Genomic DNA, 27,386 nt, shown 5'->3' with positions numbered 1-27,386 from the left:
TAAATACATCTGAAATCGATGCCAAAATTTCATGATGCGTGCAGCACAACAGTGTATTTCAATGTTGTAAACATAAATTTTTTGGCCAAGAACACAGGCTAATTAAATTAAGTAATTCTGATGTTTTGCAATAAGCCACATAAAAACTGTCTTTTTTGCACTAGTGAAATTCTTCAAAAACATTGTTTTAAAGTTATTTGAAAACAAGAGTGCCAAACTGTCACAAGATACGCCCGTTCGAAGGTTTTGGACACCATGCTCAATGCTTGAAATGCACTAAGTGACCTCAAGACCTAGTTATTGACTTGGCATGACCCATATTTGAACTTGACCTAGATATCATTTAGATGTAACATCTGACTAAATTTGGTGAAGATCAGATGAAAACTACTTCAATTAGAGAGCGGACACCATGCTAAATGCTTTAAATGCACCATGTGACCTCGTTTTTGACCGGGCATGACCCATATTCGAACTTGACCTACATATCATCTAGACACAACTTGTAACCAAATTAGGTGAAGATCAGATGAAAACTACTTCAATTAGAGAGCGGACACCATGCTAAATGCTTGAAATGCACTAAGTAACCTCGTGACCTAGTTTTTGACCCGGCATGACCCATATTTAAACCTGACCTACATATCATATAGACACAACTTTTGACCAAATTTGGTGAAGATCGGGTGAAAACTACTTCATTTAGAGAGCGGACACCATGAAATCCTTGAAATGCACTAAGTGACCCCATGACCTAGTTTTTGACCCGGCATGACCCATATTCCAACTTGGCCTAGATATTGTCTAGACTCAACTTCTGAGCAAGTTTGGTGAAGATCGGATGAAAACTATTTGAATTAGAGTCCGATCAAAGTGGCGCCGTTGAAAATGCACTAATTGACCCTATGACCTAGTTTTTGACCCGGCATGACCCATATTCGAACTTGGCCTATATATCAACTAGATGCAACTGCTGACCAAGTTTGATGAAGATCGGATGAATACAATTTGAAATAGAGTCCGGACAAAGTGGCCCCTTTGAAAATGCACTTATTGACCCTATGACCTAGTTTTTGACCCGGCATGACCCATATTCGAACTTGGCCTAGATATCAACTAGATGCAACTGCTGACCAAGTTTGGTGAAGATCGGATGAATACAATTTGAATTAGAGTCCGGACAAAGTGATGCCTTCCGCCCGCCGCCCGCCGCCCGCCAAGGGGTTTCACATAATACGTCCCGTATTTTATACGGGCGTATAAAAAGCACCACTTACTGGTGTGTTTACTTCTATTAACATCCATTTGTGAGCCCCATAAAGTCACATGATCCTGCACCATGTGTACCATAAACATTTGAGCCAGGCTCTGTGAATAGATGGCTTAATGCATGTGTGCAAAGTCTCATTCCAGATTAGCCTGTGTAGACAGCTACACAGGCTAATCTGGGATGAGACTTTCTGATTTTATAATATTTTGAAAAGAAGTCTCTTTTTAGCGAATGTGTTGGCCCAGATTAGCCTGTGCACAAAGCAATTAATTAGGTAATTAAATCTGTACATTATATAGTAAATGGTTAACAAAATCACACAAATGTTATTTTATAAACAGTACTTAAATTAATAGATATATACAACCGTATAAAATTGATGTAGTTATTGGTTTGCAAAAACATCACATGAGCAACTAACAAGAGTTTATAGAGGGCCAGAACTTGGGCACAAATATTCATTTCTCTGCGAGGACTTTCAGAGCATCTCCAGTCAGGTATTCACTCAGGTTTTCTATCGTCTGCTTCCATAAGAAGTCCTGGAGTTCTTTATTTCTGGAGAAGAGAAAAACTTCAAATGTCTTGAATAACATGTTCTCATTCATTTGTTAGGATCTGTTTGTTTACTAATACACTGCAACACTTTCTATCAAAACAAGCAAATTCGTTGAATTGATATCCCCCTCCCAATAAATTTTGTTTATTGATGAGTGCAGATGGTGAATAGGACTACTACTGTAAAATAACAAAGTGTAGGGGTATTAGTTGTATGCATGGCATTCTTCCTCTGTGATTCTTACACCCATGAAGTTTCATGATGAACTCTCGTATCATATCTGAGATATAGCCCTGACAAGTTACATAATAAACAAGCAAATTCGTTGAATTGATATCCCCCACCAATATGCTTCTCGACACAAAAGTGTTATATTTGACACTCAAAAAAGCATTTTTTCAAGATACAAAGGGCCATAACTCCGTTATTAACAGATGGTTTACAATGCCATTTGGTGTGCATCATCATCTTATCCATATATATGCTCATACCACGATTCAATGAAATCCGCCAAAGCACTTCCAAGATATGGCTCCAGACGGAAAGAGGGATGGACAACGCCAAAACAACATGGGGGATAAAAACAAACAAAGGGCCATTACGCTTATCTAAGAAAATGTAGGGTTATGGGTCTGGTGCATTGCACTTCTCCTCATTGATATCTATACACACATAAAGTTTCGTGTTAACATTTTCTATATAGTATCGGAGACAGTTACATCATACACACACAACTAAGGGCAATAACTCTCTTTAAGAAACTGTAGGGTTATGGTTTTTGTGCAGGACACTTCTCCTCATTGATATCTATACATCCATGAGATTTCATTTTGAAATCTTGCATAATTTTTAAGATAGAGCCCTAAAAAGTTTGTGAAAGACTGGCATACGAGGGCAAAACTATATCCCTCCCCATCAGCGGGGAATAAAAAAGTTAACTAATTTTTTATTAAAACTATAACAATCTGAGCTAAAAAAATTTATAAATCAAATACACAAAGTGAACAACTCTGTATTCAATAAAAAAATGGCGTACCTGGCCTGTGGGCTTGGAAATCTCGCCTTGTCATGTGGTCGCAGGAAGTAGCCCCGGCTGAGCCCCTGCAGGTGTGGGTCCAGCGCGGCATAGAGCACCGTGTCAGCGCCATTGTGGTCATCCTTCATCTTACCTGCAGGTGGGGGAGAAGAGACATAGCAGCATGTGATTTGATGCATCTGACAGATGTTTTTTAGTCTAAATTTAACAACACAACATTTAGCCGACACAGGTACCGGTACTCATTTATACACCTGGGTGGAAAGGAGCAAGTGTGGGATTAATTTTTAGCTTAGAAAAACCCAGTGGTCAAATCTGGATTAAAACCAGGGACCTTCCGATTCCTAGACAAGACTCCTACCATAGAACAGACAGGCATTTTATTACTGGGGTTTAGAACAGATAAGCACTTTATTAATGAGGTATAGAATAGAGAAGCATTTTATTCCTGGGCTATAATAGAACAGACCGGCATTTTAATTACTAGTGAATGCTAAAACAGACAGGCATTTTATTACTGGGGTATACTAGAACAGACTGGCATTTTTTACTTGGGTATGATTTAACAAAAAGGCATTTTATTACTGAGGTATAGAACAGAGAGGCATTTTATTACTGAGGTATTATAGAGCAGAGAGGCATTTTATTACTTGGTTATGATAGAACAGAAAGGCATTTTATTACTTGGGTATTATTGAAAAGAAAGGCTTTTTATTACTGACTGATAGAACAGACAGGCATTTTATTACTGAGGTACACTTGAACAGACAGGCATTTTATTAATTGGGTATGATAGAACAGAAAGGCATTTAACTATTGAGGTATATAACAGACATGCATGTTATGACTGGGGTATGATAGAACAGACTGGCAATTTATTACTTGGGTATGATAGAACAGATAGGCAATTTATTACTTGGGTATTATTGATCAGAAAGGCTTTTTATTACTTGGGTATGATAAAACAGAAAGGCATTTTATTATTGAGGTATAGAACAGACAGGCATTTTATTACTGAGGTATAGAACAGACGGGCATGTTTTTACTAGTTGATGATAGAACAGATCGGCAATTTATTACTGGGGTATGATAGGAAAGTACATGTAAGTTATTTTATTACTGGGTAATGATGTCTCACCCGTTCAAGTGATTTGCTCTTTTTTAAGTGCTTATTGCAAAAAACTAGACATGTGTCCATAGGGCACAGATGCCCCCTCATTCCACTTTTGTATTGAAACTTCTCCTTGACCTTTGACCTCACACTGTGACTAAGATTTGAGTTGGAAAGAGGAATTTTACATGATGCAACATGCCTTATCTTCTTTACTTCAAAATGAAAAAATCCAAGGCTTTGTCAAATATAAATGGACCAGAATAAAACTCAGCTGTGATCTTAAAGTCATGCAGGTAGACTCGCACATCAATAATCAGGTAAGTATTTGCAAGAGTTTCGGAAACAAAAAATGGAAAAGTGTTTATTTAGAGAAAAACAGTAAAGTCCAAGGCCCTTAACTTTGTTCAAAAATCAATGGACTGGAACAAAACTCGAACTTGATCTGTAAGTTAAGTAGGTAAACTCACACACCAAACAGGTCAGTATCTGAAAGCGTTTCGGGAAAAAATCCGGAAAAGTGTTATTTTAAAGAAAAAGTCCAAGGCCAGTAATTTTGTCAAAAATCAAATTACTGGAACAAAATTCTAACTTGATCGGTGAGTCATGCAGGTACTCACACACCAAAAAGCAAGTCAATATCTACCAGCGCTTAGGAAAAAAAGCTGGAAAACTGTTATTCTCAAGAAAATTCTAGGTTCAAGATCTTTGCAAAAAATCAGTGGACTGGAATGAAACTCGAGCTTGATCTGTAGGTCATGCAGGTAGACTCAACACTCCTAAAATCAGGAAATATCTGAAAGTTTAGGAAAAACGGATGGACCATGCGACTGCTATATGCCATCCTACTGGGGGCATAACAGCACTGCAGCTTGTTTAAGAACTATAACTAACTTACAAGGGTGTATTGACATTGAAACATTTACAGAGAGAGGGACTAATTGCAAGCAAAGCATACACTGATTCTGGTCAACCTCCATGTAGAGATTTGGTACAAACAAAAAAATATCTATCATAGCACTGTCGAAATAACATGCCATAGTATATTTGTCATTTTTAAACATTATTTTTATTTTTTATGTTTTTAAGTCTCTATTAAATCAAATAAAATAACATAAATAATACGTGTTTGTTAGAAACACTATGACCCCTTTTGCGTCGCTTTGAAGCTATATATTTGACTTTTGACCTTGAAGGATGACCTTGACCTTTCACCACTCAAAATGTGCAGCTCCATGAGATACACATGCATGCCAAATATCAAGTTGCTATCTTCAATATTGCAAAACGTCGCTGTCGTTCTCAAACCTTGTAGCTACAATATGCCAAGTTTTCAGAAGAGAGAAAAAAATGTCTCATTTTTTTATAACGATGTTTTAGAAATTGAAATTCTGTAAAAATACCAAACAAATGAAGCTGCAAAATACGGTATAAGCCGTAGACGCGTAAGTCATACTGATGTTCAGAAATGGTAGCTATGATATTTTGTCACCACAGTTGTGTCATTTGTATAAGCACAGAGCGTCCGTGGTATGAGGTACGACAATTCGTCCTGATAGGAAACCTCGTAGCTGCAAATATAAAAACGTTTTTGTCAAAATTGTCCAAACAAAATGACATACCTATAGGTGAAATGATGTCGCTAAGACTTTCGCCGGAAAAAAGCCAACAATCAAGCTACAACATTTCTTCACGTGCATTTTTCAAGGGCTCTAATTGGCGTAGAGCTACGAGATAAAGCACAAAACACGCGCCAGACTTCATATATTCGGAAAAGATGAAAAAACATTTTTGAAAATTTTGGAGCTATGAGGTTTGAGAACGACAGCAACGAAAAGTTATTGCAAATGTTAAAGTTGGGGCAAACAAACAAACACACAAACAAACCAACAGACAGGGCAAAAACAATATGTCCCCCACTATAGTGGTGTGGGACATTTTATAGTAATTGGGGACATAAAAATAAAGTTATTATAGTGATGTAGTTATTTAGAGTTGCTCACCATGTTCTATGTGCAATACTTACCTTTCAGTGAGGAAACACTGTTCTATGATTTAGTGCTATGCTTTATCTATAATTTTTATGCCATGCTTATCTATGATTTTAATGCCATGCATGATCTACGATTTTAACCATGCATTATCTACGATTTTAACCATGCATTATCTACGATTTTAATGCCATGCATTATCTACGATTTTAACCATGCATTATCTACGATTTTAACCATGCATTATCTACGATTTTAATGCCATGCTTTATCTATGATTTTAATGTCATGCCATATGTAATGTCTATTTGCACATACATTAAATTACACATTTAGTTTCCAATTGAACTGTTATGTATATGTGCTTCCCTATGAAAATGTGTTTTTTTCATTGAAAAGGCATTATTTCAAGTGGTAAATTTAATACTATCAGTTTATGGGATAAGTGTTATAATATGGCAGGGTTAGAACTTTCTCTTATAGTACCATTATTAGTATGCTTACATCTACAATTTTTCTTTCACTATGAATAATGAGATCAGAAATATGTTGTGTTAGGAATTGATTTTCACATATCAAAATACCTACCATTACCAAATGAATTTCCTATTAAAACGAACAAACATAATAACCAATAACAAAATAAACCTAATACATAGATACACCATTTGAAAAAGATCATCACCATATAAGGGGCCTTTTTACGTTCTGTTAAATTGACAAAATTAAAAACAAGAGCTGTCAGAGGACAGCGCGCTCGACTATTCGAGTGCTTGACAGTATAACGTAAGCCATTGTGGAGAGGGGGGGGGGGGGGGGGGGGGGTATAATGTGGGTGTGTGATCATTTAATAGATGATCTTTCAAAAATAAGAAAAAAAAAATATTTGGGGGGGGGGGGGGGAGAGGGGGTGTAATGTGGGTGTGTGATCATTTAATAGATGATCTTTCAAAAATAAGAAAAAATATTATTTTTTTTTGGGGGGGGGGGGGGTTGGGGGGGGCGTGGGGGATGGTTTGGGTGGAGTGCATTGTGGTATGTAAGGTAAGTGTTGTTTTGTCAAACTTAAACATAGATTTATCAATAATATGCATATTCTAAGTATAAAAGGGGCCATATTATGACAAAATGCTTGATACAGTTGTCTGCTCATGTTTAAATGTTGGGGTCATGATGGTAAACAAGTATGCAAAATATGAAAGCAATATGTCAAGGGACACAGGAAATATTTGGGGTAGTACGCAAACTTTAACATAGATTAATCAATAATATGCATATTTTAAGTATAAAAGGGGCCATTATTCTGTCAAAATGCTTGATACAGTTGTCTGCTCTTGTTTATCGGTTGGGGTCATGATGGTAAACAAGTATGCAGAATATGAAAGCAATATGTCAAGGGACAATGAAAATAATTGGGGTAGTACGAAAACTTTAACATTTGCACGCTAACGCTAACGGTAACGCCGACGCCGGGGTGAATAGGATAGCTCCACTATATATATTTCATATATAATAGTCGAGCTAAAAATGGTTTCAGATTCGCAAATTTTCGTTGTAGTATGATATTTGTGAGGAAACAGTTATACTGAACATTTACCATGCTCCAAAATATTCATGATATGCATCTTTTGACGATTTAAAAACCTGAAAATTATAAAGCATTGCAACGCGAAACGATTTAAAAATTTGGAGTTCTGTTGTTGTCGTTAATTTTGTGATACTACCAGGATTGCTTATATAACGTATAAAAAAATCACTCATTGTATGAGCATGGATGGCCGAGTGGTCTAAGAAAAGACTTTTACTACTCCTGGGGTCAGTGGTTTGAGCACAGTTAAGGCTTACTTTTTTTTTTTCTTTAATTTTATTCTTGTTTCTACATTAGAACTTTTTAGATCAAATGTTTAGTACATTTATCAATATAAAGCATTTAATGACAAACTTCAATACATGCTAAAATCTGTGAAAAAGGCCCTTTAAATAATGTGTTCCATTGTTCAATCTTTTTTGAATGTAAAAGTAATCATATTTGTTTATCTTTAAACAATCTAAACAAAAACAGATCCTCCTTACAGGTTACAATACACTAAATGATCGCTTCATGTAGGGCTGTACTCTCTAAAAAAATATCATAGTTGACAGGAAGGCATGTTTTACACTTTTTACCATTATTCAGGTGTTATCTTGCGGAGATAATGGTAGGGCATGAATAGGTGTTCACTACTGAATCCCTGAAATATGATACACTTGAAGACTATAGTAAACCATTGCACTAGAAAAGATTACATTCCACTAAGAAACGGCCGAAAAAAAAAGTTGCAAAAACAGTCGATTTTGATTTGTGTCAAGTTCTTTCTTGCATTGTACATGACATATCTTTTTTATTGCATAAATCGATTCCGCTTAGAATGGCCTTTAAGAAAAGGTATGGTTATGGGGGTCTCTATGTGCAAAATGTTGCATTTATTTTCGCTCAAAGTTGTCGCTTTTACATTGAATTATATAGGGAAACTATTTGGTGTATTATGACCTAAACGCAAAACCAGGCCTAGTCACAAAGGTGCTGTATTTATAGAAAATCATCATTTTTTTAGTGAGATATGATGCGTTTTGGCAAATTTCACGGAATAAATGCGTTTGTTTCACGAATTAAAGGAGCATCGTGAGTTTTTAAGAAAAAAATACGTTTTCAGAGGAAAATAAGAAAAAAAATGTACAAAAACTCGTCTTGAGCATCTCAAATCGCAACAATTTGTGCTGAAAGAGCTCATGAACACGTTTTAATAGTTGTTTACTTCTTTTTCTACATAGCTTGTAACAATATTCCAGTATTTTGACCGATTGTAATTATTTAGGGTAATCGTTTTACGCCTGAACGCCCGTTATAAATCAAAGCTCCGAACGCGAAAGCCACATGGCTTATCAGGCGTTATAATAAAATGCATTTTCAAGCATTTCTACGTGAAAGATCGGTCTGAAAATTGGCATGCACATAGAAAATAGGTTTATAAGTATCGAGAAGTGCTTATTTTTCGCGATGTTAACAGTAAAGTTGTCTTATAGGTTACAATACACTAAATGATCGCTTCATGTAGGGCTGTACTCTCTAAAAAAATATCATAGTTGACAGGAAGGCATGTTTTACACTTTTTACCATTATTCAGGTGTTATCTTGCGGAGATAATGGTAGGGCATGAATAGGTGTTCACTACTGAATCCCTGAAATATGATACACTTGAAGACTATAGTAAACCATTGCACTAGAAAAGATTACATTCCACTAAGAAACGGCCGAAAAAAAAAAGTTGCAAAAACAGTCGATTTTGATTTGTGTCAAGTTCTTTCTTGCATTGTACATGACATATCTTTTTTATTGCATAAATCGATTCCGCTTAGAATGGCCTTTAAGAAAAGGTATGGTTATGGGGGTCTCTATGTGCAAAATGTTGCATTTATTTTCGCTCAAAGTTGTCGCTTTTACATTGAATTATATAGGGAAACTATTTGGTGTATTATGACCTAAACGCAAAACCAGGCCTAGTCACAAAGGTGCTGTATTTATAGAAAATCATCATTTTTTTAGTGAGATATGATGCGTTTTGGCAAATTTCACGGAATAAATGCGTTTGTTTCACGAATTAAAGGAGCATCGTGAGTTTTTAAGAAAAAAATACGTTTTCAGAGGAAAATAAGAAAAAAAATGTACAAAAACTCGTCTTGAGCATCTCAAATCGCAACAATTTGTGCTGAAAGAGCTCATGAACACGTTTTAATAGTTGTTTACTTCTTTTTCTACATAGCTTGTAACAATATTCCAGTATTTTGACCGATTGTAATTATTTAGGGTAATCGTTTTACGCCTGAACGCCCGTTATAAATCAAAGCTCCGAACGCGAAAGCCACATGGCTTATCAGGCGTTATAATAAAATGCATTTTCAAGCATTTCTACGTGAAAGATCGGTCTGAAAATTGGCATGCACATAGAAAATAGGTTTATAAGTATCGAGAAGTGCTTATTTTTCGCGATGTTAACAGTAAAGTTGTCTTATAGGTTACAATACACTAAATGATCGCTTCATGTAGGGCTGTACTCTCTAAAAAAATATCATAGTTGACAGGAAGGCATGTTTTACACTTTTTACCATTATTCAGGTGTTATCTTGCGGAGATAATGGTAGGGCATGAATAGGTGTTCACTACTGAATCCCTGAAATATGATACACTTGAAGACTATAGTAAACCATTGCACTAGAAAAGATTACATTCCACTAAGAAACGGCCGAAAAAAAAAGTTGCAAAAACAGTCGATTTTGATTTGTGTCAAGTTCTTTCTTGCATTGTACATGACATATCTTTTTTATTGCATAAATCGATTCCGCTTAGAATGGCCTTTAAGAAAAGGTATGGTTATGGGGGTCTCTATGTGCAAAATGTTGCATTTATTTTCGCTCAAAGTTGTCGCTTTTACATTGAATTATATAGGGAAACTATTTGGTGTATTATGACCTTACAGACATAAAGGCACACAACTCTTCCATGTATTATCCATCTCTGGTCGGAGTTGTGCCCCATTTGCCTCTGTTTTCTCATAATTTTGGTATCCATTCCAGGGGCGTTCCTGAGGCTATTTCATTAATACGCACAATCAAGTAGCGAAGCTGCGAGTGGGGTGAGGTGCGGGAGGGGGTCTCCCCCTCCTGCTGGTGGGGGTGGGTGGTCGGGGGGTTTTCCCCAAGAAAATTTATTGCAGATGGTGTGTTTTGGTGTTATATTTCAGCCACATTTTGGCAATTGTATTCATTAATTTCTTGCTTGAAAAAGACCGATAAAAGGAATTATTTTGTAAAAGTGGACGTCTTGTTTGCTTGTTTACATAATTATACCCCTAACCTCCCCTTAGCCCTCACTTTTTTTTTCATTTATCGAATTGTAAGAGTTTTCATTTTTATAAGTTTGAAACTAAATTATACGCACGGCTTACTGCCGTATGCCTAGGAACACCCCTGCATACATAAAAATGGTATATATACATTATAACATGACCTGAACAAAACATAAAAGAAAAGTTCTCTGTCTGCCACAGTACCAAGACCCATTACAAAAGCCTTCTTGGAACACCCATCACTAAAACAAGTATTGCTTGAATATTATTATAAAACAAGCAAATTCGTAGAATTGATATCCCCCTCCAATATGCTTCTAGACACAAAAGTGTTATATTTGACACTCAAAAAAGCATTTTTTTTGAGATACAAAGAGCCATAACTCTGTTATTAACAGATGGTGTACAATGCTATTTGGCATGCATCATCCTCTTATCCATATTTATACCAAGTTTCAATGAAATCCGCCAAAGCACTTCCAAGATATGGCTCCGGACACAAAAAAAGCATTTTTTCAAGTTACAAAGGGCCATAACTCCGTTATTAACAGATGGGGTACAATGCCATTTGGCGTGCATTATTCTCTTATCCATATTTATACTCATACCAAGTTTCAATGAAATCTGCCCAAGCACTTCCAAGATATGGCTCCGGACACAAAAAAGCATTTTTTCAAGATACAAAGGGCCATAACTCAGTTATTAACAGATAGTATACAATGCCATTTGGCGTGCATCATTCTCTTATCCATATGTATACTCATACCAAGTTTCAATGAAATCCGCCAAAGCACTTCCAAGATATGGCTCCGGACAAAAAAAAAAGCATTTTTTAAAGATACAAAGGGCCATAACTCAGTTATTAACAGATGGGGTACAATGTCATTTGGCGTGCATTATCCTCTTATATATATATATATATATACTCATACCAAGTTTCAATGAAATCCGCCAAAGCACTTCCAAGATATGGCTCCGGACACAAAAGAGCCGGACGGACGGACGAAAAGACGGACGGAAGGACGGACAACGCCAAAACAATATTCCTCCGCCTATGGCGGGGGATAATAACTATATTTTTCTACCCTGCAATTAAGCAGTCCATATCTATCATGCAGACAGCATAGTTTACCCACAACAAAGACACAGATAGGACAGTTTACCAACCACATAAGCGTAGACAGTATAGTTTACCCACCACATAAGCGCAGACAGCATAGTTTACCCACAACAAAGACACAGACAGTACAGTTTACTGACCACATAAGCGCAGACAGTATAGTTTACCCACCACATAAGCGCAGACAGTACAGTTTACCGACAACATAAGCGCAGACAGTATAGTTTACCCACCACATAAGCGCAGACAGTATAGTATACCCACCACATAAACTCAGACATGCCAGTCTGCAGCTGAATCCCTCAATAGAAGTATCTTCTCCCTCTCCATGGAATGCAAAGGCGTCAAGTTTGCCTCGATCAACGCTCAGGACGTCAACTTTTGGGTGATGCTCCAATATCTTGTCCAAACTGTACATCAGCATGATCTGAAACCAAACTGACAGCATTAAACATTTCATATAAATGTTATCAAAACACTTTATAGAGATCAAATAAGACATAAAAAACACAACAGCAGGATTTATAAACTACCTGGAAAAGTTTACAGTTTGCGTAAGTCTTAAAGCCGTCAAATTTCTTCATACGGCTGGTGGCAGCGTAGTCAGCATCAAAATGGATGCGATGATGGCTCTGACTTGAGATGATCACGATACGACACTCTTCCTCCGACTTGCAGATCCCCGGCAGGAACTGGGATATCAGCAGGAAGTGTGCGAGGTAATTCACCTGGTATGTAGACTCCCATTTGTCTTCGGTCAACACTGTTAATATAATGAACTCATACTTTAAATATGATTGGGCAGATTTACCACTTAGATATATATTTTTACGCATTTGTAGTCCCAAAAAAAGATAAATTATAATAAACCCTTAGATACTGATGAGCAGCAAACAGCATAAAAGTTGAACCGACTGCGAGTTACTCGCAGGCTGTTCTTGTTTTATGCTGTTTGCACATAGCCATTTACACTTTGCTTCTGAGTGGGAAATGTGATAAAGCTGATTAAAAGGGTTGGGTTGGGGGAGACAAAAGTGGAAAAGTTTAACACCCCTTCCCCCCTCAACCAACATTGTCAAAACAAAAAGTACTGGTAATGCTAACTTGGACAATGACGTTTTACATGTGCATCACTAAATAAAAAATTCACAATCAGCAATCATGAAAATCCAATGTGGCATTGCTATTTAGTTATTGCCCACTTCTATCAGTTTGTAGACAGATACCACTTTCTCCCTCTCAAATTCTTAATTCTGTATCCCTGCCATTCAATATGGTAATGTATTTATAATTAAACTGAAAAGCAAATAAAAGTAAAAAAAACACTTTAGAATTGACTGTGTTTGAAGAGGAGATCCTATTAAACCTTTACCACTTGGATACATATTTTGATGTATTTGTAGTCCCTTAGAAAGTTGCATTTAATTAAAGGCCTTTCTTACTAGATCCAAGTTTTATAGGTTTCAGTTTCAACCCTTAAATACTGATGAGCAGCAAACAGCATAAAACCTGAACAGACTATGATTTACTTGCAGGCTGTACTGGTTTTATGCTGTTTGCACATAGCCATTTTTACTTTGTTTCTTAGTGGGAAAGGTTTAATGAAAGTGTTAATGAATGTTGCATGACAAAGGTACAAGAACCTGTCACAAAAGCCCACTGACTAAGGCGTGTCCTAATGAAGGCTGAGATTTGACATCTGGTAACAATAAACACAATACAGTGCATCTGCTACCAATGCTGTGTGAAGGTACTCATAGAGTGGATGTCAATACCAGCTACAATAACAACCACCATCAGAGGAAACTAGATTTCTTGGCAAACAAACCACAGTGGCACCTTGGTAACTGACAGATTCAGCATGAGCAGCACTATCATTGTGCAATTTATGAGCATGTAATAGGTTATCAAATTGAGCATTACCATTATGTCTGATACAATTCGTGAGAAATATCTTCATTAAGTGTTCTCTTGCCCTACTTTGTCAAATATGTTAACTATACAATCATATGTATTCATGTTTTATGAGAACGAAAAACTGATAAGCTGTGTTATATGTATATATGTATCATACTAATTTATAAACTGTACATACTACGGTAATTTATAAACTGCACATACTCAGAGCTCCAGATAAGGGTCGTATTATCGTAATTACGAATAATTTTCAAGTCCGTTACGTAATTATTTTAAAATTTTGTCGTACCATTAAGAATTACAAAATCAAGTTACGAATATTATTTTTACATCGGTTCATATCGATTTTTATTGAGTTCTTTTCGCCTATAAAAGATCTTTTCGGTGCTTATATAGAATGGTTATCGGGTTTGTTTAACAAAGCGCATTTTTTCCAATAAAAGTGGCGTGTACAGTCTATCTGTCAAAAAACAATTGCGGCGCCCAGAGAGCGTCCTAAACAACTGCAAAGCGTGCAAAAACACGCTTTTAACAGATTGTACGCAAAGTGAGCCGAAGCTGAATGTTAAGAAAGACATTATAGAAATGATCTTATACAATGTTGTATGTTCAGTTGCCGACACAGTCGGAAAAGCAAAAAAAAAACATTGAACAAGTGGAAGGGACGATTCCCGTGGCTAATCGTTGAAAAGATTGAAGGGGAGACCCGTTTTAATTGTGAAATATGTAAACATTCATAGAAGGCATGCAATCTAAGCACAGTTTGGGCATATGAAGGTATCTGAAAAATAAAATTGTATAATACTGAATTGACACTGTTGAACTCGTTTATACAATTAAAAAGTCTAGTCAATGATCTGTGAAACATGTATTATTTTTAGATACCGTAATTACTCTATGTTTTCGGACACTCTAAGTTTTCGGACACCCTGTTTTTTAGCAAAAATAATTATTTTTCGTGACTCTTAATTTTCGGACACACGAATTTTCGTCCATAATTAATGTCTCTAAGTTTTCAGACAGTCTATTTTACAGCGCTATTTTACCAAATTTCGGTCCTGTTTTCGATATCTAATGACACTTCGATCATGGGGTTTTACAACCAGATTAACATCATAAAACATGACAGGTGCATGCCTGAGGGCAACAGACCATTACATTTGCGTTATCGGGTAAATAACCTTGTAAACCGGTATGAATCAATGGTTTCGCCCGATAGCATAAGCGTTATGACAAATACCAGGGTAAGTGCCAATTAACATGAGCGAATCCACATGAGTGAATTCTTTGTCTGTGGTTAAACCACGTGACCTATGTATCGGTCAGCTTAGAAATTAGTGACGTCACAGCAGAACTGTGCTATTATCTACCGCAATGGTACTTCCCCTTCTCAGTAAAATAACTGACAAATACTTAACGCTTCAAAGTGTGATGCTCCCTATTGCAAGTTTTACGAACAATGGAAGGTGTAAGACAACAACTATCGGAAATGAACAAACAAAGAATTCATTGTTTGCTTTTTTGCGTTAATTACAGGTTCATACTAGCGAGTATCGGTACATCACATGCTCATCTTTGAACTCGTTGGTCAAAGTACAACCTTGTAGTAACGATTTGTCAAATAAATTAAGCATTTAAAATTATTTAAAATGCAGTGCAAACACATATTACTGTAATTTATACTATACTGCATGGTATTTTACAAGCGCGTGCTATTACCCATAGTCGTTGATACAATTGACGCTATTTCGGACACTTCAATTTTCGACTCGAAGTTTTCGGACACCTGTATTTTGTGAATATTTTTCGTTTCTAAGTTTTCGGACACGAACAAAATTAATTATTTTTAAGTGTCCGAAAACATAGAGTAATTACGGTAAAAATATTGGCCAACAAAAAAATGGAGTCACAAACAAATGATGTATAATTTATGGTTTCATATGTATTTTTTCACAAAAAATTCTTCAATCACTCAAAGACAACTTTTCATAAATCTTACGGGATCTAGCAGATTATCATACTTGGCCAAAATTTAATGCCAATAAATATTTATAGCGAGTTTTATGAAGTTCACTAAAAACTTCTTAAGTTATAGGGCATAAAAGGTTGACCATGGCCCGTATTTACCAAACAATTCTAAGACTAAAGTTGTCCAATAAAGAAAATTATTTTTTCCTTGCTGAGTACATGTACGTACCCTCATGCAGGGAGTAAGTACAGGCGTTACAAATCAGGACGTGGCAAACCAGTCCGGTGGACTTGAACCAGTCTATGAACTGCATGGTAGACTTGAGAGAGGCGAGATCGCACACGTGATACTGCAGGTCCATTTCCTCTCTCACGATGATGTTGTATGTGTTATCTCCCTTCTTTCTCTCCTCATAGTCCGCCTTGATCTTGGCTATCGCCTGAAATGAAGGATATTATTCCTTCACCACTCAGATACGCACTTTGATATGTTTTTGAAGTCTTTTAGAAACTCAAATTAAATTTAAGATCTATCGTACAAGATCCCAGATTTAAAGGCTTCATTTCCAACCCTAAGATACAGATGAGCAGTAAGGACCAAGAAGTTAATTGTACGAAACAAAAGCGTATTAGCACACAACGATTTTTGACCTTCTTTACAATTTAAAATTCCTTATTAAGGAAATACTAGAAAATCCCCAATTGCTGTCTGAACTTTTACCCAAAAGGAAGGAAAATTTCATCATTTTCATTCAAAAAGTACATTATCTACAAGCAAACAACCAAATTAGCGCTGAAACTGAACAATTCAAGCCAAATGCATGTAAATGAATATTTGAATTTGTTTGTGCCATTTATACAAAGCAATAAAATATACCCATGATTACCAATCTTACGATTTACCCAGTCTGTATGGTACAGGTACTTTTCCCCATTGGGCAAACAAAATCACAAACATGGGTATTTTATGTAAATACTTCCACATGATTAATTAGTCTGTTGTGTAAAAATGCAAATGAAACAATTCGTCAATCTATTGTGTGCTATTCAGCAATGTCTTATAACCCTTGCTAGTGTTACCATAGCAACACTACTTCCATATAGCAAACCATGTCACACATACAGATTTCCCCCGCTCTTCCGTCCGTACAGCCAGGATCACCTTTGCCCCCATGAAGGCCATCTCCTTGGCAACCTGGTAACCAATACCTGCAATATACATAACACCAAGGTAACCAATACCTGCTATATACATAGCAACCTGGTAACAAATACCTGTAATATATAAAGCAACTTGGAATTCCAATTTAGACAGCTGATACTCTGAAGCACTGCTTTAGATAAAAGAGTGTCAAGTTTAATAAACTAGTTTTTAGTGTTAATAGAAAACAGCAGGAAATCGCTCACCACTTTGATTTTCATTTGCAACTTTTAAGTTGTACATGTTTGATAAAACTTGCGGTATAATAAATAAATTTCCCAATTTGGATGAAATCGCCCCTAATTTTTTCAATTTGACCGGTCCCAGCACCATTCTTAAAGTGGTGAGGTTAACGCTGCAATACCTGCAATATACATATCAACCTGGTCAACAATACTTGCAGTACACATAGCAACCTGGTAACCATTACCTGCAATATACATAGCAACCTGGTAACCAATACCTGCAATATACATAGCAACCTGGTAACCAATACCTGCAATATACATAGCAACCTGGTAACCATTACCTGCAATATACATAGCACCCAGGTAACCAATACCTGCAATATACATAGCAACCTGGTAACAAATACCTGTAATATACATAGCAACCTGGTAACAAATACCTGTAATATACATAGCAACCTGGTAACAAATACCTGTAATATATAAAGCAACTTGGAATTCCAATTTAGACAGCTGATACTCTGAAGCACTGCTTCAGATAAAAGAGTGTCAAGTTTAATTAACTAGTTTTTAGTGTTAATAGAAAACAGCAGGAAATCGCTCACCACTTTGATTTTCATTTGCAACTTTTAAGTTGTACATGTTTTATAAAAGTTGCGGTATAATTAATAAATTTCCCAATTTGGATGAAATCGCCCCTAATTTTTCCAATTTGACCGGTCCCAGCACCATTCTTAAAGTGGTGAGGTTGACGCTGCAATACCTGCAATATACATAGCAACCTGGTCAACAATACTTGCAGTATACATAGCAACCTGGTAATCATTACCTGCAATATACATAGCAACATGGTAACCAATACCTGCAATATACATATCAACCTGGTAACCAATACCTGCAATATACATAGCAACCTGGTAACCAATACCTGCAATAAACATAGCAACCTGGTAACCAATACCTGCAATATACATAGCAACCTGGTAACCAATGCCTCCAATAGACATAGCAACCTGGTAACCAATACCTGCATTATATATAGCAACCTGGTAACCAATACCTGCATTATATATAGCAACCTGGTAACCAATACCTGCATTATACATAGGAATCTGGTAACCATTACCTGCTATACATGTATATAGAAGGGAAAATTTAAGTTATTTTATCTTTATTATTTTGTTTGTTTTTTATTGGTGTTGTATATTTTCTGCCTGAAGTTGACAAGTTAATTACAAAGTTTGCATAATTCTATGTATCGAAGTCTAGAAGGATTGTTTTTTTTAAATATTATTTTGTTCTGTGTGAAAAGTCATAACCCTTTTCTAGTATAAAATGGTACAATTATTTCACTTGAATTTGGTTTATTAATTTTTCTAAGATTTCAGCACTTCCCACTGTCTACTTCACCAACTTGTAGATATGGATCCACTTGTAGTAATCCTTCATTAGGGATTTCATTGTATTACCAATATTATCAAGTGAATTCGTTTAATTGCTATCCCCGTGCCGAATATATTTTGTTTATGGATGGGTGCATATTCCTCTATATACTGTATAATCATAAAAAAAATGATTTAGTGTAGGGTTTTTTTTTTTTAAGCAATCCTCCTAATTGATATCATATCTATACACCCATGAAGTTTCATGTAGAAATCTTGTATCATATCTGAGATATAGCCCTGAATTTGAAAAGTTACATCACACACACAAAACAAAGGACAATAACTCTTATTTAAGAAAGTGTATGGTCATGGTTTTATGCATGGCTCTTCTTCAGATTGATCTCTACACATCCATTACGTTTCAAGTCAAAATCTTGTGTGGTACCTCAGATATAACCCTAAAAAGTTACATCATGATGATACAAACAAGAGCTGTGTTTGTGAAACACAATGCCCCATTCTGCACTTTGAAGCCGCACTGCATCTATTTAAGAAAAAAAGACTTTTGACCTTGAAAGATGACCTTAACCTTTCACCACTCAAAATGTGCAGCTACATGAGATACACATGCATGCCAAATAGCAAGCTGCTATCTTCAATATTGCAAAAGTTATGACCAACCTTAAAGTTTTGGGACAGACAAACACATACAATGACAGACAGAAAGACATGCCAAAACTAATATACCCCCGATCATTCGATCCGGGGGCATAAAAACAAAAACAAAGGGCAATAACTCTTCTTTGAGTAAGTGTAGGGTTATGGCTTTTGTGCATTGCACATCTTAATGACATCTATACACCATGAAGTTTCCTGAGGATATCTTATATAGTTTCTGAGAAATAGCCCTGCAAAGTTTGTGACAGACGGACAGACAGCCTTTGGCGATGGATATTAACACAAATATGGACAAACTTTGTATTGCCTGAACAAACTATTACAACTTGTTAACATTAATCTGAAAACATCAATAATCCAAAGGGATCCATTTCAAGATGACTTAATAAAACTGACTTTGACCAAAGAGCTAATGATGTCAATAATCTAGGCAGTACTGCCAAACTTAACACTGAAACACGAGTTTTAAACATGATCTTTTACTTGGCATAAAAAACCTACATCTGATAAAGTTGAACAGTTATAAACAAAACAAGTTAACAATTATTATGTTTTCTGTCCCTCCAGTTGGACCTAATACTAGAGAACTCAAAAATATAACACAGGGCACTTTTTGGGAAAGCTGACTTTTGTTTCTGACAGTGTCTTATGTGAAAACTGCTGAAGTTGTAAAACACTGGAACAAATGATTTTACTTTTTTAGTACATGTTTTTTTTCCTTCTTTGTGACCCACCGAAAAACGGCCCTTTCACCTCTGATTTTTTTTCCCCTCAGCAGGTAAATTTTCCCTCAGATTTCATTTCCCCCCCCCCAAAAAATTTTTTAATTTTTTTTTAACTTTAAATACATTACTTAACCTGATCCAGTGTAGAAAATAGAACATATTGCATAATTAAATTATCTGTTGCCTTGAATTTGTTTTAAAAACAGTAAAATATGTTAAATTGATTATTTAAGACTTTCCTTATTTTCCCCAAAATCCGGCGTTTCGCGTGTTTTTTTCCCCCAAAATCTGGCATTTCGCGTGATTTTTTTCCCCTAAAAAAAGGCCAGGCCCTTCCCCAAAATCAGATAAAAAAACCTGTAGTATAAACAAATTCCTCTGCTTCTAGAAAACATGTTAAGGTACCGGTAATATGATAAATTTAAAAACAAAATTCTATATCCAGTCTTAATACGCTTAGTCTAACATGCAAACATTATCAATTTCCAATACATTAAACTCTGAATGGAAAAGAATATCTACCATCAAGCAGTCTGGTATTTGACAAAAAGAACACCTAAGGTTTATTTGATCAAATTGTTTTTAAACTCAATAAGTCTCATCGATTGACCTGTTCCCAATCATATGGGCCGTGCTATGAGAAAAGGGGGTTTAATGCATGTTCATAAAATGTCGTCCCAGATTAGCCTGTGCAGTCCAAAAGGCTTATCAGGGACGAAACTTTCCGCTTTTATGATACATTTTGTTTCCAGAAAGTCTCTTCTTAGCTAAAATCTTGTTCAGGTGGAAAGTATTGTTCCTGATTAACCAGGCTAATCTGCGACGACACTTTACGTACACGCATTAAACCACCTTTTCACAGAGTATGGGCGATATATAAGAAAATATTGGCTCATTGGTATGTTTATCAATTATATGATACGGTAGCCTATACTGGGTCAAATAGTTCCTATTTAATGTGTTATTTGATAAAACCATATTTAGATCCTGTGTAACAATATTATCTTTGACTTGCCATGTTAAAAATGGTTCATCTCTAAATTTTGTTTTGCCAATTTAAAGCTGCCTATATATTATTTATTACCAGCATAATGACCTTCCTTATTTATTGACACAAAGACTATCCCACATGCACAATAGGTCTTTTCATTTCAGTTTAATTTTGTTTATCTACTTTCAAGAAATGTTTAAGACCATGCCAAATTATAGTTCGTCGGGGGGGGGGGGGGGGGGGGGGGGGGGGGGGGGGGGGGGAGGGGGAGGAAACAACCTTTCTGCAACAATAAAGGTTACACTTGTTGTGCTAGTTTAATTAACTTGAGCTGGAATTCCTGAAAGAAAATTACTGTCTGCACATAAATATGTGTTCACATGGTTCTTATACATGTGTAGCACTGTGATATCCTATCTATTAAATATAGGCAGTCTATTAATTTAATGATAAATATTACTTTTCATAATTCAAATCTGTGATCTTTACATTAGTTGGCTGCATTTGAATCTAACCCTTTGCATGCTGGGAAATTTGTCGTCTGCTAAAATGTCGTATGCTGAATGTCTAAAATTAGCATTTTCTTCGATTTTTTTTCAAAGAATACTATCAAAATAGCAAACAGTTTGGATCCTGATGAAACGCCACATTCTGTTGCATCTCATCTGGATCCAAACTGTTTGCAAAGGCCTTCAAAATTCGGTTCCAGCACTGAAAGAGCTAAGGCAGAGCTCCAGATAAGGGTCGTATTTTCGTAATTACGAATTATTTTCAAGTCCGTTACGTATTTATTTTGAAATCTTGTCGTACCATTAAGAACTAGAAATGGCGCGGCAGAGGCCGACGCGTATCCCCACGCCGCATGTTTGACCCAAGGGCGCCCCAGGGTTGATCATGGGGCCATGCATAGTTGAGATTGACTGTATTGTCATAAGAGAAGTTCAGTATCAATTAGAAGTGAATGGGTGTAAAAATAAAGAAGTTATAGTAAAAGGCAATTTTGGGAGGGTGTGGCCTATGTGGGCGGGGTGCCCCAGGGTTGGTAATAGGGCCATGCATAGTTGAGATTGACCGTATTGTCATAAGAGAGGTTCAGTATCAATTTGAAGTGAATCAGTGTATTAATGAAGAAATTATAGTAAAAGGCAATTTTGGGCGGGTGTGGTCTATGTGGGCGTGGCGCCCCAGGGTTGGCAACGGGGCCATGCATAGTTGAGTTTGACCGTTTTGTCATAAGAGAGGTTCAGTATCAATTTGAAGTGAATCAGTGTAGAAATGAAGAAGTTAATGTAAAATAACCTAAATTTTTTTTATAGTAAATGGAATTTTTTGGTGGGTGTGGCCTATGTGGGCGGGCGCCCCAGGGTTGGGATTGGGGCCATGCATAGTTGAGATTGACCCTAATGTCATAACAAAAGTTCAGTATCAATTTGAAGTGAATCCGTGTAGAAATGAAAAAATTATAGTAAATGGAAATTTTTGGTGGGTGTGGCCTATGTGGGCGGGGCGCCCCAGGGTTGGGAATGGGGCCATGCATGGTTGAGATTAACCGTATTGTCATAAGAGAGGTCCAGTATCAATTTGAAGTAAATCGGTGTAGAAATAAAGAAGTAAATGTAAAATAACCTAAAAAAATGAGTGATAATTTCTGACGCGGCCCCACCCCAACCGCTATAACTTTTGACCCAGGGGTCAGATCAAAATTCCAAATAGTGCAGGGTCGCACATATGCTCATAGCTACCATGTGTGTAAGTTTCAAGGTTCTAGTGCTTTTAGTGTAGGAGGAGATAGTGGCCAGGACGGACGGACAGACAGACGGACGGACGGACAGACGGACGGACGGACGGACGGACGGCGGAGATAACCACAATATCCCCACCTTTTTTTCAAAAAGCGTGGGGATAATTACAAAATCAAGTGACGAATATTATTTTTACATCGGTTCGTATCGATTTTTATTGAGTTCTTTTCGAGTATTAAAGATCTTTGCGGTGCTTATATAGAATGGTTATCGGGTTTGTTTAACAAAGCGCATTTTTTCAATAAAAGCGGCGTAAACAGTCTATCTGTCAAAAATCCAATGGCGGCGCCCAGAGAGCGTCCTAAAAACTGCAAAGCGTCCAAAAACACGCTTTTAACATATTGTACGCAAAGTGAGCAGAAGTTAAATGTTTAGAGAGACATTATAGAAAAGATCTGATACGATTTTGTATGTTCAGTTGCCGACACAGTCGGAAAAGCTAAACAAAAACGCGACACGACGGGTCCAAACTTAAACACACAAAAAAACATTGAACGAGTGGAAGGGACAAGTCCCGTGGCTAATCGTTAGAAATATTGAAGGGGAGACCCGTTTTAATTGTGAAATATGTAAAAATTTATCTAAGGCATGCAATCTTAGCACAGTTTAGGCATATGAAGGTATTTGCAAAATAAAATTGTAAAATACTGAAAAGACACTGTTGAACTCGTATAAATAAAGTTGCTAGTATGTTTATTTTGATTTTTTTGCATAAAAATAGCCATTATTATTTATTTTAGGTCATTTAGAGAAAATAAGAATTATTTTCCAAAACTTAGTAGTAACGTTAAGAATAAAATTTCAGAGGTAAGAATTCTTTTTGAAAATCTGGTAGTAATTTAAGAATTTCACAAAACCTTATCTGGAGCTCTGCTAAGGTCACTGTTTAATGTATAAGTATCCCTAATTTTCGTTTAAGAGTACAGAAATGTTTTTTTTTTTTTTGCATTTTAACACATGATACAACTAAATCTAGATATTAAAAGGAACAGATTCATCATCATCCACATAACAAATAACTAATAATAATAGTTTCACAAAGGAATTTCCTCTGCCTTTGTGACACTCACTTTTTTAATTCCAATGTCTTGGGGAATTTACTCATGCACTTCTTTACCGTTTATACGAATGATTGAATTACACAATAGACACATAATATGACAAGTTCTAAGTTAACAAGAATGATCTGTTTTGGGTTTCTGCAATTTTCTAATTGTCAAATGTTCAAACTGTATGCATGCTTTGTAATACTGTCTTTTGTTGACAAGTAGTTACTCAACTTTAATCTGTTTTAAATAATGCCAACATCCTTAGAAAGGCATAATATACATGTAAACGAATGGATTATAACTAAAGGATGATTAATTTATATAATGCTTCCAACTTTGAAAAGTAAGATTACAATATAAGAGGATACACAAATTCAAAAGGACTGATGAACACACATTTATATGAATCAAATAGTTTCTTATATCAAGGTACAGTTGTTATTATAAATTATAATAATATATATAAATTATTAAACTGTGGAAAGCAGAACTCTCATAATATTTACAAAAACTTAAAGCTAAAAACTATCAAAATATTTCAGTGCGACACTTGAAATTCACAAGTCTAAGAAATTACCAACTAAGCCCAGAAATATGCACACTCTGCTTGGCACCATAGAAGGAAAAAGGGTGAAACAGCGATTTTTTTCATTTAAATAAAATGCAACATTTTTTATTTAGTTAGTTTCCCTATGCAACTCTATCGCTCAAACTTAAGTTAATACAATATTGACAACAATAAGTTAAAAATCGCTGGGTGAAAGAACTAAATATACAGCTTTAAAAGGAATTAATATAACTGTTTTTTTATTTAAGTAATTAATTTGTAATATCATGAACACATTTATTTTTCGACATGTGGAACATGCATTACGCCGTGAAGCCTGAGTGGTATATTCTCACACTGGAATGTTCTGGTACTCAAAGCAACACTTGTGGACCACCTGCAACCTATTAGTGTCTCACCCACACATGTAACACTTACACTAACATTGTTTCATCATTGGGCTTCCTCCTTATAAGACTTATTAGGCTGCTTTGTGAATAAGATACATGTTTAACTGTTATCAAAACACTCTGTCATTGTTTGGATAAGTATGGATGTTTGCAATTGCGTAATATACTTGTCTTGTTAAAAATGTTCAGATAATAGTCATCACAATGCAAGAAAACTGCCAGCTTTTTTTTCAATCTTTATAAAGTACCAGAAAACGGCAGTTTCCCAATTAGGAAAAAACTACAAATTTCCCAACTGCTATCAAAAAATTCCCAATTGAAGGTTTAAAAAAAAAGTGTACTGTGGGCCCTTTTATGAGGGAAAAAAATGCAGTAGACCCCTTAATTAAAAATTTCCTAACTTAACAGCCAGCTATGGGGGGGGGTGCTTTCGCACTCTATTTTCCCCTTTCACCCAACGTCCAGCGTCTTACCCTTTTTATGAGTAAAAAAAAATCCTGCATTATGAACGAAAACCTGTATGTCCGAAAATTAAGATTCACGAAATATAATTATTTTTGCTAAAAAAAAGGGTGTCCGAAAACTCAGAGTGTCTGAAAACTTAGAGTAATTTGAATTACTGTAATCCCCTTGTTTATCAGGGACAATAAAACACTTGTGCTCTTTTGGAAAGTTGCTGGGCCTAGACTTTCTTTTAAGAAAAAATACTGTAAAAGCAAAATGTACCTGATTGACCTATGAGTACTGCCAAGCTTAATTAATATGGATTGACACTATGCACTTGCATTAAGCCACCTGATTGACCTATGAGTACTGCCAAGCTTAATATGGATTGACACTATGCACTTGCATTAAGCCACTTTTTCCCAGAGCAAGACTTGTACATAATTCTACAATACAACATACATTTTAGTATAATTACCATGCTTGTAAGTATACTTAAGAGTACCCGGTCTACTTGTTAGTAGTAATCTAGCCGACAATGACCAATCGAGCCATATTAATACCTGAATTTCCACCAGTGATGATGACAGTTCTCCCCACTGGAAGAGGAGAAATCAGTTGACTAGTCGATCCACCCATTGTTGATGCAGATGTCACAATCAATCTTTGATTATCACTTTTTTACCAATGTTTTATTCTTACCACTGCTACTACTTCAGTCTTCATTACAAAACCTTCCAAATCCCATACGTTGGATGTTTATCTGGGTCTTAATCTAAATAAAAAATTGGGTATTTAAACACCAATAATGACTTTAGTGTAATAACCTATTATACACTAATAATTTCACCAGCCATACATGTATGTTAAACACTAAATTAGAATCAGTCTTTTAATTAATCCAGCTGAAGAATGACCTGCATATTGGCCGTGTCTCTTCAAGTTTGTTTACATAGATATTGATTTGTCCGAACTGGTACTATCCGAACAGTATTCACTAAATCAACATGAGTCGTTCGAACAATATAGAAAATGTCAATTCTTCGCCATGGAACTACCGACAAAATCTGGCCAACTGCGAAAACCTAGCAGATAGCAGCTGTTCGGTCATGTAGCTGCGCAAAATACACGTGCTAATAAACTGCGGTCTGCATCGAATCTCTGTAGTTGAACAGGTGCGCTCGCATTAAGCTATCAAAGCGCTGAATGCGTTACAGTTGTTCGCTCTTTGAACGTATTAATATTACTTCTAAAAAGGGACCTTTTAATAGATTTTGGCAGATATTGAAGTTTGTCAATAAATGCTTTATATTGATAAATGTCAACATTGGATCTAGAAGCGCCAATAAAAACAACAACACAATGAAAGAAAGAAAACAAAGTTACCCTCATCTGGGCTCGAACCATTGACCCATGGAGTAAAAGTCTAACGTTTAGACCACTCGGCCATCCGTGCTCATACATTGAGTGATGTACTTTATAATCTATATAAGCATTCTTCGAAGTGTCTGAAAATATCTAACGAAAACAACAGAACTCTCCAAATTATTCAATCATTTCGCGTTGCAAAGCTTTATATATTTTTCAGGTTTTTTAATCGTCAAAAGATGCATATAAAGGATATTTTAGAGCATGGTAAATGTTCAGAACACATGTATTACTGTTCCCACACAAATATCATAACTACAACGAAAATTTTCGAATCTGAAACAATTTTTTTCAATTTGTCGATTTACCAAAACGTGAAAAGGTCCCTTGAATATTACTTACCAATCGGACGGCCACGAACAATGCAAACACCAATGTAATTTATTTTTACTTGTATACAGTAGTCAGATTTTGAAAAAAAAACATCACGGAGGAAAATGAAATTGATTTACAATCTCTCATAATTTTATACAGCACGGCCGTAAAGTATGGGTGCAACCACCTTAAAAATTTGCGATGCATTGATATATATGAGACAATGTTACTTCCGATATGGCGCTAAGGACCGGATGTAATTAAATGTCACGAATGATTCTACATAGTTAGTTAGGTTTATATGTTTTTCAACATATTTCGCGTTATTTTTTAAAAAGGGCCATGTAGTGCGATTCAGCGAAGATCTATTC

At 36.0% G+C, this 27,386-nt stretch overlaps 1 protein-coding gene across 1 annotated transcript; it reads right to left on the bottom strand.

The window, feature by feature from the left end:
• Positions 1-1,267: 1,267 nt before the first annotated feature.
• LOC127847944 (WW domain-containing oxidoreductase-like) lies at positions 1,268-26,466 on the bottom strand. The gene is made up of 7 exons (XM_052380192.1): positions 25,836-26,466; positions 16,976-17,061; positions 16,082-16,292; positions 12,501-12,730; positions 12,232-12,394; positions 2,863-2,995; positions 1,268-1,825 (listed from the first exon to the last, which is right to left on the bottom strand). The coding sequence occupies exons 1-7, from the start codon at positions 25,909-25,911 to the stop codon at positions 1,729-1,731; spliced, it is 996 nt and encodes a 331-aa protein (XP_052236152.1). The 5' UTR covers positions 25,912-26,466; the 3' UTR covers positions 1,268-1,728.
• Positions 26,467-27,386: the final 920 nt, after the last annotated feature.

The sequence above is a fragment of the Dreissena polymorpha genome, chromosome 10 (genome assembly GCF_020536995.1).
Source record: "Dreissena polymorpha isolate Duluth1 chromosome 10, UMN_Dpol_1.0, whole genome shotgun sequence".
Taxonomy (NCBI): domain Eukaryota; kingdom Metazoa; phylum Mollusca; class Bivalvia; order Myida; family Dreissenidae; genus Dreissena; species Dreissena polymorpha.
The sequence above is the reverse complement of the archived record's forward strand: the minus strand, read 5'-3'. Positions and strand labels throughout refer to the sequence as shown.